This window comes from Amblyomma mixtum, chromosome 3 (assembly GCF_055824585.1).
Source record: "Amblyomma mixtum isolate Tamu chromosome 3, ASM5582458v1, whole genome shotgun sequence".
NCBI lineage: Eukaryota > Metazoa > Arthropoda > Arachnida > Ixodida > Ixodidae > Amblyomma > Amblyomma mixtum.
The window spans coordinates 336,007,023-336,027,048 of NC_143014.1; the positions used below are offsets into that span (position 1 = coordinate 336,007,023).

The 20,026-nt window shown below is 47.5% G+C and overlaps 1 protein-coding gene across 1 annotated transcript; it reads right to left on the minus strand.

The window, feature by feature from the left end:
* Positions 1–1,810: 1,810 nt before the first annotated feature.
* Positions 1,811–19,111, minus strand: LOC149356055 (serine/threonine-protein kinase PLK1-like). The gene is made up of 6 exons (XM_089576240.1): positions 18,995–19,111; positions 15,343–15,450; positions 13,651–13,767; positions 12,132–12,445; positions 8,442–8,641; positions 1,811–1,980 (listed from the first exon to the last, which is right to left on the minus strand). The coding sequence occupies exons 1-6, from the start codon at positions 19,109–19,111 to the stop codon at positions 1,811–1,813; spliced, it is 1,026 nt and encodes a 341-aa protein (XP_089432366.1).
* Between the last annotated feature and the right edge of the window lie 915 nt (positions 19,112–20,026).

Sequence of the window (20,026 nt, forward strand, 5' to 3'; positions counted from 1 at the left end):
TATCAAAGAGAGGGGAATGGTGCTGTGCGGCCGCATGACGACGTCCGGCGTGCAGGACGGGGGACATGTTGGTCGGGAGGGGAAGGATACGAAGATTGGGGGCGGGGGTGGGAATAGGAGAGGTAAACGGGGAGATTGGAATGGGCGAGATACCCGCTTGAGTCAATAACCACTGACCCTGACGGGTAAGGGAAAGCCGGGCAAGCTGCGAGTCACGATGGAGACTGAGAAGAGAACGAAGAGGATGGAAGAGGCCTGTGGCAAAGAGCTTAGTGGTAGAGGTAGTGATAGGGAGGTTGAGAGCTGCCTTGTAGAGGCCCACAAGGGCAGTCTCGAGAGCGTTAAGTTGAGTCTGAGTGAAGGAAGCGTAGGGTGCAAAGTAAAACTCAAGGACGAAGCGGCTTTTCCCAGTTGAAGGATTCCTTCCAGGCAATACCGTCGGTAAACTCTCATGAGCATACTATAGAGTGACTATGCATGGAGCGGCAGATAAAAGTTGACAGTCCCCTCCCTCCATGATAGGAGTTGGACCCCTTCCTGTATGGTCGCGTAGCTCCCTGCATTGACAGGCTAGCAGGGTTGAGAATCGGCCGACGCCATTGGCAGGAAGGGGGGTCCTTCGACGGTGAAAGCGGCCTTCCCCGAAGTGAGTAATGAATGCCGCCAACCGGGCTCGTGAAATGACTGGACAGGTGCTTTGACCTTGCTGGACCCACTGTGGCCGAATATCTTATCCGACAAACCTGTTTTCCCCCGGCATGGAATTGAATATTGCTCAAGCAACCGTTAACACTCCAATCAAGAGTTATGGTATAACATCTATCTCTCGCCATTTATTTTTCAAACAACGCCCAATAATTGTACAAATAAAAGGTAAATAAATTTTTTTTCTACCTTTTTCTTACCTTGTATACAGAAGTCCTCCCCCCCGCCCCCCCCCCCCCCAAAACCAATCTCTGAGACCGCCACTGCTTGTATGGCGCGATGTATTTAATTGTTCCTATCGTACTTGATCCGCCATTTTGCCTCCTTACTCGATGCCCTTCTGGGCCCTGTATTTTGAATAAATAAATAAATGTTCCCCCCTATTCAACATGGTCTAACAGTTTATTTGTAACTCTGTTCTGATCATGTGTCTCTTCTTGCCGCCGTGTGGTTGCGTTTTATGCTGCTTGTCTCGTCGTAGCTTCGAACTGAGTGTGCAAATTGTGTTTCCCCACCTGCTATCAGGCCTCGTAAAGAGGCCCACAGGATTAAAAATAAGTAACAACACATTAAACAAAAAGTTATAGGCCACCACCGATAGCTGGCGCGCTCGTTCATAGGTGGCGCTACCATCTGGCAGCCTCTAGAGTTACTGTATATGTATACAGTAACTCTAGTAGCCTCCACAAAGTGGCCACCTGGGATAGCATAGTTGTGAATCACAGTTCCCAGTTGGTATGGTCGAAAAGAGGATAACGTGTCTTTTTCGTAAAGTGCAAATGGATACAATGCACTGGGTACAAATATTTATTAAAAAGTTGGACACATAAAAATTAAAATCGCATCACAGCCGTAGCATTCACCGCAATCCACCTTCGGAGCCCAATAACAGGCTTGCCAGTAACGACAGAAGGATTGTCAAAAATATATTATCTGTAGATGTACTCCAATGGCAAAGGATTGACAGTGCATGTCAACAAGAAACAGGATGCCTCAAAGTTTGAAAGAAAAGTTTCCTGAAATTTGTATTGCGGAAATAAAACAATGGTTACAATACTTGTAACAACTGCAGAAATACACAAAAAAAACTGGAGCTGTTGAAGCATTAAATAAGTGCAGCCGTTCCCATGTGGACCTTTTCAGTCGGAGACAAAGTCCAACCCTCCATGGACTCCGAGACGGGTTTCCTGTCGTCTGTGTCCAAGGCGGTGCCGACGGCGTCCACGTGAGGCTCCGTTGTGACACGGGATGCAGGCAGGTGGGCAGGAAGCAGGCCTGGAAGGAGAGGGCGAAGAGCATTCCGGGCCTGTGCAGGTGGATCAATGCCATAAACTAAAGCCGAGGTGATTAGCAGTTCTGGCAAAAGGGAAAACTACAGAGAATGTTTACTACCGCCTGTTCCGTATTTATCTGTCCGTGTTAGAAAAAATTCTCCTGTGCAAACTACTGGACTGTATGGGCTGAAACGCCGACTACAAGGTAGCTTATGATAGTCTTCGTCTTTCGATATGTAATTTAACATCTAAACTTGCGTACATTTTCAGGAATCGGCGAAAAAGTGCATTCGGCTGCGGCAGAACTTTTCGTCCAGGCGAGCAAAGAAGCCAGTCTGACAGACTGCGCCATCTGGCGAGCGGAGTTAATTTCAAGGAGCAGACGACACGCACATCCCAAGAAACCGCGCGAGGTGCACATTCCAGCCCCAAGCCGTGACATCGGTTGCCTCACCGCTCGCCAGATGGCGCAACCTGTCAAAGTGGCTTCTTTGCTCGCTTGGACAAAAAGTTCTCCCGCAGCTGAATGCAGTTTTTCGCCGATTCCCGAAAATGCAGGCAATTTTAGATGTTAAATTACTTATCGAAAGACGAAGACCATCATAAGGTACCTTGTAGTCGGCGTTTTGAGCCCATATAGTTCAGTAGATTGCGCAGCGGAATTTTTCGTAACAGGGGCAGGTGAATACGGAACACGAGGTTACATTCGAATCGGAGCGAAAGCGCGGATTTCTGCTACGTAGCAGACGACGATTTGCGGGCAGTGCCGCGGGACGGAGTGCTCGCGCTAGGCCAGCTGCGAACAGACAAGGGAACAGACAACGGACGATTTTACGCGAGGTTGGTTCCCGTCGGATTATTGGTTACACACTAAAGGAGAAATTTGACGTTGTGGAAACGATCTGTATGGGAAGACCCAATGTTTCGCTTTAACACGAACTAGTACAATCAGTGACATAACTCTGTGTTCTTTCGAATTAAGCTTGCACGAGAGTAAAGAGTGATCGGACATTGGTACATATGGAAAATTCCCTACCCTTGACGCAGCCCTCCACCGAAACTCCAGAAACAATTTTACGGTACGCACCCGTCCAAAGCGAACCTCCGCCTTTATTTTGTTTCTTTTTAGAAGCGCTCCATCGCTGCACCCCTACCCCGAGAGTCACATCATGCACTCTGTCACAAGACTTGACTCGCAAACAAAAAAAAAATGGCTGAGGCTTAACTTGGTTAAGCCTGGAGAATGCGAAGCAACATCGTGTCGCGCAATTTGGAGGCGCACAACCACAGCGACGGCGCGAGATAGGCCCCCGTTTCTCCACTGTCGTGACGTCATCGTGTCACGTGGTGTGACGTCATGTATCACGTGATTTGGAGGCGCACAACCACAGCGACGGCGCGAGGTGGGCCCCCGTTTCTCCACTGTGGTGACGTCATCGTGTCACGTGGTGTGACGTCATGTATCACGTGATTTGGAGGCGCACAACCACGGCGACGGCGCGAGGTGGGCCCCCGTTTCTCCACTGCCGTGACGTCATCATGTCACGTGGTGTGGCATCATCGTGTCACGTGATTTGGAGGCCCACAACAACAGCGACAGCGCGAGGTCGGCCCCCGTTTCTCCACTGTCGTGACGTCATCGTGTCACGTGGTGTGACGTCATGCATCACGTGATTTGGAGGCGCACCACCACAGCGACGGCGCAAGGCGGGCACCCGTTTCTCTACTGTCGTGACGTCATCGTGTCACATGGTGTGACGTCACGTATCACGTGATTTGGAGGCGCATAACCACGGTGAAGGGCTAAAGTGGTAGCTAAAGTAGTATGCTTCTCATAAAAAGAAAAGAGCAGGGGAAACTTTCCGCAAGCTCTGACTTCTGCGCGTCTGCCATCCCGCCTACCCCTCTGTTCTCCGTGTCCGATATGATGCCTCACTCTCATTGGTTGACTGTGGTGCGACGTCACGACCTCTGCCGAACAATCCTAAATAGGTGGTGTCCAACTGACAGCGGACATTGCGTCACGGCGCAGCTTTGTCACCTGAATTTGAACTTCCGGGTCTTTTCCGTCGTTTGGTTTGCGTAGGCATTGCTTGCAGACGTGCGGTTTCGGTCTTTCTTTTCTTAATACTGGCTCTCACATTGCTGGAAAAAGGATGTTGTGCGCTGCCGCAACCTGCAGAAACTTCATTGCAACGGAATGCAACATGTTCCGAGTGCCATCAACTACAGGGAACGGCAAGAACAGTGCGCCGTTGCGATCCGCTGGCAGACTGCCTGCGACGGTCAACCCTATGCTCTGCTTCGAGCATATTGTTGGCGGCAGAGTTTGAAAGCGTTGTGGAAGTTGAAGAATTCGGTAAAGTAGGTTGTTTATCTCCTTCAGGAGCACCAATTTCTCGCTCGGAAGACTTCGGCTATGTGCCAGAACCGTTCTCACATGACGGCGGCAGCACCGCGCGGGCTATGTTTGCAAATATATGATGTTCAGCCTCCGTCAGTACAGCGTGACAACTTAAGATGTTAAAGGACAGGACGATTATTCCTAGACATTTGCGCTGAATGCGAGTAGCTCGAATTCATAGCTAATACTTAAGGAGTGTGTTGTTACTGCCGTCAGCTGTCGAAACGGCGACACCGCGGCCACGTACGGCGGCATCTCGTTCAGTTATAAATTGTTCTATGAGGCCATTTTCGCTAATTTCATGCTCAAACTGAAACACGTTTTCACCAGAACACTAGTCGACATGAGCACGCAGCAAGTGTCGAAAATTATAATTAAGCAACCTGTTACACACAAGTTCCCTGTTTGTGTGGACCCGCATGTTGCAGTAATGTTTCTTCGTTTCCTGTGTGCGGAGAAGGAGGCTGACAGACAAGGTGATCGCATTAGAAAGTGATAAGAATTATTAACCGCATTTCTTTTCATACTCTGAGTCAGTAAGTTGGGAAAAGCTTCACTTCAGGATAACACGATTAAAAATAAATGGCAGCCAACATAACCTAGCTGTTTTTCACCGTTCATTGTACAGAACATAGTAGAATTGACATCTGACACAAATGCTATAATACTGAACTCTCACTGTGCAGCAAAGTGTCATTTGCACACTGTTTATGTGCTGAACATGCATATGAAGTAAATAAATGTCTACGTCTATAGCTTGCATATGTGATGCATTGCATGTTTGCATGTAGTAATATTGCACTTAATGATTGACTAATTGAGAGGTACATTGGTGATTTCAAGAAGTGCAAGATGCTACAAGGAAGGCAGAGGCTGGTCTAGTGGTCGTTGGGTACATAACTATCAAGAGTAATAATCATGCTATAAAATTACGTTTTTTTATTAAAAAGCCAAGGAACGCATTGTGTTCAGTAATTCCAGACTTTTTGTTATCACTAGTGTCTTACGGATGGTTTATCAATGTGCAAGCTGTGCGGCATTGTTAACGCCAAAGCTAAAACTGGATTCAAATGCCTTTTGTTCAACATTGCACAAGACTTTGTAACAGGGACTTGTAGAAGATTCTGAAAACAACTCGTATCAAGCTTCTGTGTGTGCTGTAAAAGCTGTAGCATGATATTTTTTTACGCTCGACCATACTATTTATTATAATTTACTATTTGTCACAAAGATCTGCATTAAACTCATTTATTACATGCTGTAGAAAATGCGCTGCGAAAGGTTTTCCAAGACAAAGATATGATGTTATACCTACAGGACAAGAAGAGTTTCTCGTTAATAGCTGAGAAACTTGCTCCTCTTGCAGTTCAACAGTAAAGCTGCCCACGTCAAGAGCTTGTTCTGCTTTTGGCTCCTGTTGCTTACTGTTTTGTCTTTGTGCCTGACTTTGTTTGCGTTCAATAAAACTTCCTTTGGGGCTAGTTGGTGCATTTTGAATCTAAGAAAAGGAGCAGCACCAAAGCATGCAAACACAAACAAAGAAAGGAGAAGAGACAAGCGCTGTAGTGCGTGTTGTGGTGCCTGTAGTGAAGCTCTGTAGCAGGCTTTGATGCCTTGTTTTGGCCTTAGGTTTTTATTAGGAAAAATAGAAGGCAAGCTCATCTTTTGCCTAGCTGCTAGTGTTGTTACTTACCTACATTACCTTGAACATTGTGCATACAGTGCGTAAGTTATACATCTCCACATTTCTATACATAGCTAGGCATCAACAGCTGACGTGCCAACCATTGGCGACATCTGTCTGTACACAGGCTGGTGGTTCTCCTTCAACTAGGCTCAGAGCACGAAGTACACGACAGCAAAATGGCTACAGGCTCTCCTCTGCTTTCATGGGAAGCAACATTGATTTTACATCCTTGAAGCTAGTGAATGTTCAAGAGATGACACAAAACAAAGCATTTATTTTTGTACATTTTTTTCATCTACCTAATGCAGCAGCCAGCATCGGGAAATCGAGTACAGAAATTCTTAACATTCAGAGGTGCAAGTTAAATGTAAATGGCTTGTAATGTCCCACACCACCATGCAGGGTGTAAAATGCATTGCAGTGCAGTTGCAGTGCATAACTATGCATAGTCAATTTTGTTTGTGAGAAAAGTTCTTGTGCATCCACCAAAGCTGCAGTAAGTGGACGCCTCTCACTGCTGGAATAGCTGCCATGTAACTTCCCATCTGGGCTCTTGGCGCACATAAGTGGAGGTTTTCAGCCACAAAGTCTCGGTGCATGCTTGTCGGGGCATAATTCGTACAGGCAGAAAGACTACAGTAGTGCTGAATTAATTCAACACATTTGTAATGCAGTTGCATTTTTCCATTACAGCTCAACTAAAATTAAATCACATGACAGAGTTGTTAAGAATGCCAGCTTCTGCAGTAATTATTCCATAAAGCATAGCAAATATGCAATGAAAGCAATTAAGCTGACAAGTACAGGAGCCGACAATAAAACAGATTTTGCCCCTTGCTAAGGTTGTAAAACATTGATAAGTTCACAGACTTTCGAGAGGAAGAGCGACTCGTGGGCAAACAGGGACGCCGTAGTAGAGGCCTCCATATTAATTGGAACCACCGGGAGTTCTTTAACGTGCGCTAACATCGCGCAGCGCACGGGCGCCTTTCGCGCTTCGCCTCCATCGGAAACGCGGCCGCCGAGTCCCGGATCGGGTCCTCCGACTTAGTAGCCAAGCGCCCTAACCGCTAGGCCACTGCGGCGTGTATAGAAAAAGTACCGAAAGTCCTCCGCGGATTTGCACGGTTCAAGCTCCTTGTCGTCGTAGCCACCCTGCTACAATATGCGCTCGTACGTAATGCTAGGCTGCGGTTGCTGGTAGTCCATATATTCAGCGCCTGGAAGCGCGAAACCTATAGGAAATATGTACTCTAATATATATTAGAGAACTATGTAGCAGCCATATGATAACCGTAACAAGAAGCGGACTTTTCAGCGAGTGAATGAAGCGTCCTAAACTTCAGCGCGAACAGACGAAGCATGCCGAAACGTTCGCACTTACAACGCTTTTCAGCCCTTAATTCCAATACGGAACGTCGAGCGTGGGCATAATAATGCACGTAGAGCATGCTGACCTTTTTTACGACTTCATTCGCGCGTATTAACTTATTAGGAGCGAATTTAAGCTTGGCAAATCCGCATTTCAAGCAGAGCGCCGTACACGCCGTACGTGTGTACACGGCGCGTGTACACACGTACACGCGCCGTACACGCGCCCAGCATTCCTTGCGGCTCGTTCAGATTGGACACCACCTATTAGTGACAACGAGCGCGGCGTTTTCGCCGAACGTCAGCTATAACGCTCTAGCGTTGCAAAAAAAAAATTGCTGAGGCTTAACTTGGTTAACCCTGGTCAGATGCGAAGCATATTGATGGCTAGGCTTGGTAATACATGGCTTTCCTTCGTTGAATACTTGGTCATTTTAATACAACCACTAGAAGCCTTCGTCGTGGGGGAAGACAACGGCATGGCTACAGCGGAACGCCGACTAACCCCGAGACGCGCGTTGCGTGGGCGCCTGGATTGCCACGGAAGCCGCGTCCGCCTGCCCGGTGGAGCTAGCGTTTCACCTACACCGAGTGTGAACGCGCGTTCGAAATGCGCGGGAATGCCGCTCGAGGACATTCCGGTGTCTGTGCGATGGCATCGTTCTCCCTTCCCAGCGCGTGACGGCGATCTGTCGTGACGTCATGTGCCGCGTGGTATGTCACGTGGTGTGACGTCACTATACCACGTGGTCTGCACGGCGTGCAACCACAGCGACGGCGCGAAGTGGACCCCATCTTCCTCTGTCGTGACGACATGTGGCACGTGGTATGTCATGTGGGGTGACGTCACTGTACCGCGTGGTGTGCACGGCGCGTAACCACGGCGAAGGGCTGTAGTGTACCTCTAGTAATATGCTTCGCATAAAAAAGAACAGTAGCCATGATGGAAGCACTATAGCACACAGACATACAGAGTATAGAGATGCAAGATGAGGCCTACCTGTTGTCATGAACTCGTGGTGCATGATGGCTTCGATGCTGGGCCGCCTTGCGGGTTCCGGTTGGAGAATCCACCGGATGAGGGCGCTCGCGTCGGGGGACACGGTCGAAGGTATCCTGTATTCGTTCCTCTTGATTCTGTCGTAAATCGTCGCCTTCGACGACGAACTGAAAGGGGGACGCCAAACTAGCAGCTTGTACCTGCGGAGAGCAGTTCGCGGCCTGTCAGTGTCCGCACCGTCTGCCATCTCAGCACGCCACAGCTCCAAGGAGTGCGGGCACAGCAATGCTACAGGAGACCCCTACCAACCAGTCGCCATGAAATGCTAACCTAAGAGCGGGCAAACGACGCTCGTGATGCACCTAAGTGCCTGGATTTGAACGTGAAGGGGGTGATCTCATTGTTTCTTAACATTTAGAGGGACCGCACAGTGATTTTATGGACAATATTTTCTCTCTGGCATTCGTAAGTTCTTTGCTTGAAGATACGCATACCCGGTTGCGTACCCAGGAATCACGGCTGGAACTTTTCAAACCCATTTTCTCGACACATGAACGTCGCTTCCCGTCTGTGCCGGCTTCTGCGAATCCCGACTTCATGCAGAGGCCTGTCAGCGGAAGGACGAGATGACTGCCCGCCAGTTAAGTTGGTGGTAATAAGGGTTGCAAAGACGACTTTAAGATAGTGGCGTAATTTCATAATTATGACGAACAGCCTGGACTCGATGAGACAGGAACGAAGGAAGAAGCGCATCTGACGTCTGCTTCATTCTCTGTCTCTCGTCCAGTCTGAGCTGTTTCCCACCATTACGATAATGAGCGCCCCGTTTACTGATTCCCAGCTTTTATCGCAAACAAAAATCAAAGCATTACGAAAGTTCAAGAACCGTAAAAATTAAGGGTAATGATGTCTATCATAGATATGCGCAAGTGTTTTATATTGATAAAAGCACACCTGTCGACGTATACTGGAATGAACAAGCACACTTGAACTCTGCGGTATACGGTGACTAGATGAAATACGAAAAATTATGCCGCCGGAAATTTGCTGTACTTAAATTAACCCTTTGTAATACCGCCTAGTTCATTCGCAAAATTCACATCTATTTTACACGACGTAACCTGACTGCAGGCGAAGCTACGGTGTTTGATCAGAACACATCACCGCCGTCCACTCACGCCCGACTTGCTTCGCCAGATGAAAATATAAGTAAATGCCTCGGGCATGAGTTCTTCCCACGTTACTGTCAATATAGGCAAAGATAGGAAAGAATTTCTCAGTTTTTATATTCACATTTCGGACGGTAGCCTACGCCTTTAATGCATTTACGGACGGGTTAGTACCTGTACGATATGTGCATTGCGAGCTGTCATTGGAAGTATTAAAAGAGCTGAAGACATTTCTGCGCAGTTGAGAGAGACCGGCGCTGGAATGAGGGGGGGGGGGGGGGGGGGGGTCTAAGGGGGCTGCAGGCCAGGGCCTCACCTCCGATAGCAGGAGAAGGGGCCCATTTATTCTAACCTGCTTAGCGTATGGAACCGTGGGCAATGGAACTTTGAGTGACACGTATGAAGCGAGAAAACCAGAACGAGGAGATGGGCACCCACCTTAAGCAACTTTGTTTAGCCTAATCAGTGGGGGGTAGCTTGTCGAGCTGCCACCCCGACGGGGCCCCCTTTCTTACGAAGCGATAGATGCGTTTGCTTACGGATTGCGGAAAGGCTTTCGTGGTTTTCTGTCAATCCCCCCGTCCAGTGGCGTCTGAAGGTGTGGTGTTTTTGAGAATCCTGCCGTCGACATAACAGGTGGGACTCCCGCCTCACCGCCAAGCATTCTGCTGGAACAGCTTTAATAATCGGCTAAAAATGCACTAATTAATTTTTAAAACCACACATATCCGCTAATATGCAGTGCGGTGCTAGATGTAAAAAAAAACTTGCTTTGCGCCCTCTGTATGGTTTACAAATATAAGGAAATGCGACATTTTAGCGTCACAAGCATTATTAGAGCAGGGTAGGCAAAAACGAAACTAGAATGCGCTGCGGAATTTGAAGCGGTGTCTACTTGCACGAGTATCATATACGGACTGTTGAGAAAAATGCGCACCGTAGAATGCTTCTCTCAGATACACGGGTGGATTGTTCGAATTTCGCACACATATGAAGAATGGGTGCCAGAATTATTATATGCACCGGGTTTTCTCCTTGCCAAATTTGAAAAACAAATCAGGCTGTGCATGCTAGCTTCTTGGAAGTCCCACGGTTTCACTTTGTGCTCCGGCAGCCAAAGCGAAACACTTGTTTATGGGGTTTAACATCCCAAATCAAGTCCGGCTATCCGGGACGCCGTAGTGGAATCCTCCGGATAGTTTCGACCACATCAAGTTCTTCAAAGTGCACTATTATCGCAATAGTGCACGGGCCTCTAGCATTTCGCCTCCAGCAAAATGTGATAGCCGCGGTCCTGACAATTTATTTTGTTCGTTCTTTTTTCTTGGGGTTGGTTTTGTAGAGCCAGGGGGAATTTAATTTCCGATGAAATAAAAGGCGCAGTAATTGCCTCACTTCTAGGTGGACACCTCAACCATGTCTTGAGGGGAGGGAGGAAGGTCTGAATGAAAGGAGAGAAAGAGGTGCCGTTGGTTTATCGGTTTAAGGGGGTTTAACGTCCCAAAGCAACTCAGGCTATGAGAGACGCCTTAGTGGAGGGCTGCGGAAATTTCGACCTCCCAGCTGGGGTTCTTTAACGTGCACTGACATCGCACAGTACACGGGCTTCCAGAATTTCGCCTCCAAAGAAATCCGACAGCCGGGGCCGGGATCGAACCCGCATCTTTCGGGTCAGCAGCCGAGCACCATAACCATTGATCCACCGCGGCAGCAAAAAAAAAAAGTAGTGCCGTTGTGGAGCGCTCAGGAAAAATTTCGACCACATGGGGATGTTTAACGTTCTCTTAAATCGCACAGCACACGGGCGCCTTTTTGCATTTCGCCTTCATCAAAACGCGACCGCCATGTAGCTAGGTTTGAACCCGGGTGCTGAGTCGAGCACGCTCATCACTGATCCAGGATTTAACTTCTGCTATTCAAATGTGCCCCATGAGGGTAGTAGTAAACGTCCATCGTGTAATCAAACTAATTTTAATAACCTTTAATAATACCTTCTCGGAGCACTAATTAACGAGTGTTTCTATTTCCTAGTCGCTGCTGGAGCGCCCAGCTCAACTGTAGGAAACTAGCTCAGCCTGCTTTTTTTTAATGCGTTAGCATTGCAACAGTGCTGCGAACAAAAACCCGTCTGTCTGGTTGTTCACGGAGTCATTGAAAGAGGAAAGTGGGCGGCGAGCGCAGCGGGCTGCCATGCAGCCCCACACAAGTTGTCGGTCGCACCACGTGGCTCTTCCGAGACGTTCGGCGCTCGGCCGCAGACGGACACGTGTCGCGGCGCGTTCCAAGAGTCGCGTTGTGTTTTGTGCGCTGTAAAACTAATGCTAATGCGTTACTGTTGCACGAGTCCCATTGATCGCACTTCTTTTTATTTTCGTGGAATTGCAATGAAACATGGGTGTATTCCGGCAATTCCAGTAGTGTTGCAGAGGGCAGGGAGGTCATTGTAGGGAAAGAGAGAGGGGGCCTATATGCCATTTGCCCAGGGTCCCCATTTTTCTTTATCCGGCCCTGAGAGACTCACAAGATGCATCCGACGGCCCAGATGTCCACTTCATGGCTGTAGCCCTTCAGGTTAAGCATCTCGGGGGCCATGTAGTTGGCGGTGCCGCAAATGGATATATTGAGTTCCTCCTTGAAGTAGAGGCGTGTGGCGAACCCGAAGTCGGCCACCTTGAGTTGCAAGCCCTTGGTGAGGAGCAGGTTCCCGACCTTCAGGTCTCGATGGATGACCTTCTCCTGCACCAGGTACTGGCAGGCCAGGAGCAGCTGGCGCATCAAGTACCGCACTTCCGTCTCGGTGAGGGTCCTGCGGTGCTGGAGGACATCCTCCAGAGACTGTGAAGTAAATGCGCTAATGAAGCCTGCGGACGACCCTTGAAGGTGCGACCGGCGCGCCGGCGGTCTGGTAACCCGCACATGGCACACGCTTAATCGCACGCCAGCATCACGCACTCAACGTTACCCTTTGGTAAGCAATGAATGAGACGCTGATCCGGATCATGAGAGCGAAATGACTGGAAGAATAATAATGGGGTGGAGCGCATATGGCAGTCTCACTCAGATCATGAATAGCAATTTACCAATATCCATCAAGCGAAAAGTATACAAATGCTGTATCTTACTTGTACTCAGCTACGGGGCCGACACGCGGAGGCTAACAAAGAGGGTTCAGCTTAAGTTAAGGACAACGCCGCGAGTTATGAAAGGAAAAATGATGGCTGTATCGTTAAGAGACCGGAAGAGGGCAGAGTGGGTGAGGGAACAAATGCGGGTTAATGACATCCTTGTCGAAATCAAGAGGAAGAAATGGACTAGGGCGGGCCACGTAATGCGAACACATGATAACCGGTGGTCCTTAAGGGCAACCGAGTGAATTCCAAGAGAAGCCAAGCGTAGCAGGGGGCGGCAGAAAGTTAGGTGGGTGGATGAGATTGAGAAGTTTGTGGGGATACGGTGGCCGGTGGTATAGGTCAGGGTTAATTAAGCAGGGTTAAGCACCCAGGGACACCAATGCTTTCGCATTTATACACGTTAAAATAGTTTAGTGTATGCCGAACTTCTTTGTCTCTGGTTTCATTATGTTTCATACACACTAACTAGACAGTATGGTTATCCTGTTTCAGTCCAGTCGTCCGCGCTATTTTAAATAGTCTAATTACTGCATGGATGCAACTCTGACCGCACCGGTATTCTGATCAGTCAGCCGTAACCCTGAGGAGCTCAGTGGCTATAGTGCTCGGCCACTTAGACGATAGAAACAACTCTGATCCCAACCTCAGTCGTCGGATTTCGACGGAGGAGAAATTCTAAAGGCCAGTGCGATGTGCGAAGTCAGTGAACGTTAACGAATACAAGGTGGCCAAATTTATTCCGAAATAACTTCTTCACTACAGCATTCCTCATAGCCTGAGTTGTTTTGGAACGTTAAGCGCCATTAAACGAAATAGAAACGAACGTTTATAACCTTAGCAACATTTTCGAATGAACGCAAAGAAATTCAGGGCAAATGGGAAGCACCGAGAGCAGGAACGTTGACGCACCTGCAATGTGCACAGCTCCATGATGAGGTACACGTTCTTGTCGTCCTCAAAGTGGCCGTGGAAACCAACCACGTGCTTGTGACGCAGGCTTCGGTGGATGTCGATTTCATCTTCAAGCTCCAGAAAACAATTTAATTAATAACCTCGTAAATTTTGTACAAAGTGTAAAAAAAGAATAAAAAGTCGCGCAATTAGAAGCTGATAATTATGATTGATAAAGCCGTACGTGGAAATGACAAAAGCCACCACGCTGGCAAAGGTAAGCGGTTACCACAGCGTAATTTGACCTATATGGCTGTGTTTCTATTTGTGTTGCAAGAATCAAGTGTAAATTTTGTCCCCCGCTGGTGACCCCCTTCTGCAGATAAAAAGTTGAAAGAAAATTTTTAGAAGCATTAAAAGGACATGGAGAGATTTCAGTTGGTCTGTCTCGACACGCTACCGTGTGAAAGGTGTTACTGTCAACGAAAACTGAGGTTAGGTAAGCCTTTGAAAAGGCCATAAAACTACAAGCAGGGGCCGTAATCTATGAAGATCCACTATCCCTTTCGAATATATGCGGCCCTATCGCAATAGTCACTGTTGTTCTGTGATGTTGCCGCATCTTTCAAGCGTCCCTGGGAAATGACCTCACCATTGACTTGTATGGGACCGGATCTGACGGTTGCTTCCTACTGACGCTTGAAAGCCGCAGAAGCACGACTGAAAAACAGTCACTAAATCGAAAGTGGATAATGGATCCTTATACCAGGTGTCTCAGCTAAATGTAACCAAGCTTTTAAAATACACGGGGTGTCCTAGCCGTCTCAAACCAAATGAGGGTTGTTTAGAGCCGCCTGACGTAGTTTGCAGTATTTTTTTCATTCTTCAAGGTTTACTAATTAATCAAGATTAATTAACTAACTTTTTAATTATTGACCTGAGGAACAAAGTGTCAATGGAAAAGTTGTAGATCGCTTTGAGAAACAGCTTACTGAGACATTTGCAGAGAAGTAATATTTACGTAAAGTAGTTTTTTTACCGGCCTTTAACCATAACCCGCACAATAAGAAAAAGCTTCCACATGACAACTGTGCCACTTCAACGTCCCAAGACGCCCTTAACGAATAAAATTCGTTTTTTCTGAATTCCTCTCTTCGATGAGACTTTGGGTGCACATTGGGGCACAGAAGTGAGCGAGCAGCTGGTCACGTGAGAGCTTTCTTTTAAGGCCAATAAATGAAGCTACATAAATCGTAACTTGACGGAAACAGCACTACTAGCGGTTTTTCGAGGTGATCTAAAACTTTTGCATTGACATTTTCTTCCTGAAGTCAATAACTAAACTTAACTAGTTAATTAACTTTGAAGAGTGAGAAAAATACTCAAGACTAGACCACGCGACTATGAACAACCCTGAGTTGGTTTCACTAGACTAGGACATTTCGCCTTTTTTAATAGTTTGGTTACATTTAGCTGGGACACCCGGTATAATGTATCCCCAGGGCGCATATCCATTAAACGTTTGGGTTTGGAACTGGCTCGCTTTTACATGTAGTCATTTTGAATTATTCATGGACTTATTCGTTGACCGCCTCGATGCACCTGCGAGGCCAGAAAATCGTTTCATTCTGTCGTCAGTGTCCCATCGACAAAATTTCTACCGAAAGGGAAGAAGGAGAATAGACGACGTGCAGTGATATAGGAACTCACACAAAACTGGACCATCGCCGATCTAAGATGAGCCTCGGAGACGATCTTCCCTGCGTACACCACGTTCGCCTTTTTGTCCACAAACTCGAAGCAATGCGCGTGTCCGCCCTGGAAAAAGCAATGCCAGCCTTGTTGCACGGTTCTCCAAACGAATGCTGGGCAATTGCTGTCGCACAGTGTGACTGAAACACTCAGCGAAGGATCCCTTCACTTGAAGGCAAAATGAGCTTGGCGCCTAAGTGCACAAAATAGGCACTACGTGAAATTCAAGACAGACGGAACGAACGGAAGAAGGGCATAGGTACAGTCTTTGCCAAAAGTACCCAGGATGCATGGTTTGCTTCTCATTCGCATAGTAGAGCCCTCACGGCTTCCCTAAAGATCAAGAAGTTCCTTGTAGCCGAGGAGAGGGGTCCTCTTTACCATACAGAGATTTATAGCTTGAGGGCTGGTATAATAGCTTTTAATATGCGACTTAGAAGCAAACCGTTCAGCCTGGTTAGTTTTGGCAAAGTTGTCCGAAATTTGTTTCAAAAGTACGGTTTAGTTTACAAAGCATACCAGACAGGAATAATCTGGATGCTGTCGTTTGCAAACACACTGGAAAAGTGCAAAGATATAGTGCCTCGGCGAAATACGCAAGTAATTGTTCACAGTACGCTTTTTGAGGAATAAAGATGCTTTTTATTGGCACAGTAATACCTGCAGTGGAGGACGTTAGAAAACAGGAGAATCGCGTTAACTAGTAAACTGAGCAACCTGACTTCCAACTGGCAACTTTTTACACCACCATCTGTAACCGAGTTCCCCGGTTTTTGCACAGTCCTGGTGGTCCCCTCCACTAGCCGCGCTATACTCCGTCAATCTCCCGAACGAAGAACCCGCCGCGATGGCTCAGTGGTTATAGCGCCCTTGCTGCATGCTGAGCTAGAGCACACGAGTTCGAATCCGGCTGCGGCAGCCGCGTGTCGGTGGAGGCGAAACGCAAAACGCGCACGTGTGTGTGTATGTGATGTTAGTGCACGTTAAAAATCCCCAGCTGGACGAAATCATAAGCTGGTGGAAATGTCTGGAGCACTCCCATACAACACCTCTCTATCTTTTCCTTCTTTCACTCCTACCTTCCTCCCTTCCCGTACTGCGCGGTTTAGGTGTCCACCGATATATGTGAGACAGTTACAGAGCCTTTCACTTCCCGGTAACCAATCTCTCCCAAAAAAACAAAGCAGTGCCTTCTAAGCCTTACTGGTAGTCGACTGTTGTAGCCACGGACCGAGGATATTGGTCTCTGAGAAAGGGCGAGGATCGAGGCGGTCCAGACCACAACGAAGCTTACGTCTTTCGTTCACGAAGACAGGGCACTCACACAAGAGATGATACTGATTGTCTCTTCACAGACACAATATATTTGGAGAGGGCTGAGCACATGTGTCTGTCTCGCCTTCTTCCGTCCCGTCCGTCAGCGCTGTTTTCCCTACCATTCAGTATATTTAGAGGCTGTCGTACGCAACCAGACAGGAAAAGTGCAAAAATATAGTGCCTCGGAGGAATTCGCAAGTAATTGTTCACCATAGGCTTTTTGAGGCATAAAGGTGCCTTTTATTGGCACAATAATGCCAGTAGTGGAGGACGTTAGAAAACAGGAGAATCGCGTTAACTGGTAAACTGAGCAACATGACTTGCAACTGACAACTTTTTACAGCACCATCTGTAACCGAGTTTCCCCGTTTTTGCACAGTCCTGGTGGTCCCGTCTACATGCTGTGCTATATCTGTAAATCTCCCAAACGAAGAACCCGCCGCGATGGCTCAGTGGTTATAGCGCCCTTGCTGCATGCTGAGCTGGAGCACACGAGTTCGAATCCGGCTGCGGAAGCCGCTTGTCGGTGGAGGCGAAACGCAAAACGCGCACGTGTGTGTGTATGTGATGTTAGTGCACGTTAAAAATCCCCCGCTGGACGAAATCATTAGCTGGTGGAAATGTCTGGAGCACTCCCATACAACACCTCTCTATCTTTTCCTTCTTTCACTCCTACTTTCCTCCCTTCCCGTATTGCGCGGTTGAGGTGTCCACCAACATGTGAAACAGTTACAGCGCATTTCACTTCCTGGTAACCAATCTTCCCCAACTAAGAAGAGGAAGGCAGAGGAGAGAGTACATGCACCAAAAAGTTAGACAAGCTCTTTTTTAGGCATAACATTGTGAGCGGTCTACAATGTCGGTAAAATTGTGAGGACACTTTGGCAACTAAAGTGTTGACAGGCGAAACCCGAGGACACTATGGCGTGACGACTTCCGGTGGGTGACGTCACACCGTTACAGTGGCTATATCGATACCCAAATTATACCCATTTCGGCGATCTGAAGTGTTAATTACGCTTAATTACACATTTCTCCTTCTAATTTTATAAAAATCCGGCGGTTTTCAGATCATTCTGTGGCAATTGTCACTATGCCGTGAGGACTTACGGTGGCTATGCCGTCACACCGTTCCGGTGGCTATATAGTCGTCCGCGCTATTCCGCCATTTTGCCTATAATAAACTAATTAACCTACAGTTATCAAACTTGGCTTCTAGGATCATTTTATCTTCCTCTATCAGAAGCCACGATTCGTATCTTCTGTCTTTTTTAGTTCCCGAATTAAACGCGTGTGACACGATTTGTTAACAGACTGACGACAGTATAAGCCAGTAAAGCCTTAATAGTTCGTGTGATAAACAAGTAAGAAAGATTTCTCATTGGGTAAACGTCTGTCGGCATCAGCCCGCAGAATCGGCATACTATGATCAGTTCCTTGTCTAGCAAGGCTCGGAGACGCTCGTGCAGCTAAGAGGTGCTAACTAGCATTCTGGTCGATTGATATTGACTAGTCAATTTTTTAAGTATTATAGTAATGTTCCCTAATTATTGAGAGGTGTGTAGCCCACGGTAAGCAATATCCGTATCAGCTTTTAGGATTTCGAAAATGCCGTTACCGTCGCCGCTGTGGCCCAACAAATTTTGGGTATTTCAACGAGTTACGCGCACTAGAGAGGTCACTTTGCCTGCAAGCTTCTCGAAAGCAAATTTATTTTGGTGCGATGTAGCCACACTTTTTAGAGCCCGAGCGCCCGGTAAACACGTTTTCGAAATTCTAAAAACTGATTCGGATATTGCTAACAGTGGGCTACTCGTCTCTCAGTAACTTAGGGACCTGCTAGCAATAGTTAAAAAGTAAACTATTCAGTTGTGATTAACTAGTCTGCTAGTTCGCTTTTCTTGATTGTATTCTGGCGTAATTAGTACACCGCTGACAATCCTCTGAAAAAAAAAACGCTCTTCTAAATCAAAAGGCTTGTTTTTAACAAATGTGTAAAGTCTTAGGTGAGACACCCCGTATATAGAGCTTATGGAGAGCCGTTCGTGCTTTGCGCTACTTTGCTAACGTCCGTGACATAGTTACGTTTCGCAAAAGCTGTACATTAATCTATTTCCACGGTGTACGGGCCCTCACGCCTTTATTGCATTTAACCCAACGCACGAAGCGACAGCAGCAATTAACTTTCTGGTTTCTTTGAAGGGATGTCGTTATAATCAGGCTAGACTAAAAGCGTATACCACCACGTTCTGCTGTGTGGAACGTACCGCGCCCGTTCTCTAAGGACACATACCTTGCCGAGAAACTTGCCAATGGTGTATATTGTCTGCGATTCCGCGTCGAAAACAACAGCGGGAAATTCGTCTCTGGTCTTTGCAGTGCCGGACAACGTCTCTCTGGCAGAAGTCATCACGAAAAAGAGGAAACGCGACCGCGATTCCACGCTCTGCAATGCACACTACCGCAAAAGCACCAGCGTCTGAGCTGGACGATGCTGTCTCCGACCGCTGCACGACTGCTTTAAAAAGCTGGGTTCATAGTACCACGTGCACGAAAAGAGATGCACGGTATTGGTTGGCGCCACCCGTAGCGAATAGGTGGGCAGTGGACACTAGTCGGGCAGAGGCCCTCCTCTGAGTCAAGGGAATTTCGATTGTTCGTCTATTGTAGACGCCCTAGAAACTCTTTTCCTGGCCTTCTTTCGGGAATAAGCGCTTTAGATACCGGCTGCCTGCAGGTCATTCAGGCGGCTGGGCTATTCAGAAGCTTAATCTGTTTCCGGGATCTCCTCACACCTTCACTGGAACCCATCAGCACTGTCAGCTGGGAATGCTGACACGTCATGCGCTTCATGATAAGCTCGAGTGGATACTGCGAACAGTCTGTACTATCTCAGCCAGGGTCAGGTTTTCTCCTAACCCATGAGTCACGGTTTCCTGCCATACAATAACAACAGAAAATTCCGTGCCCGAAATGCAGTAAATTGTTCACAGGCGGGAATCGCCATTTCCAGATGATAAACTTTATCTCAACACGCTGTTTCACGCGGTGTCGTAGCCTGTGCGTATGCTCTTAATTGTTCTGGTAGAAATATTCGCCTGTGATAAACTGTGAAGAAAAAAACTGTAGTGCAGATTTCACTTTCGTGTAAGACTGATGACGCAGCGATGCTGTTTGAGTTTGGTTCGCCTAAGTTTACTTTGAGTATACTCGTCATTTGTATCTGTTGTCCTCTACGTAACCCCCCAAAAAATCAACGAACAGCAGTCATCTGCAGTACGTGCAAGCGAACAAGTGTTTGTTTTAGTATCGTCCACGGACGCGT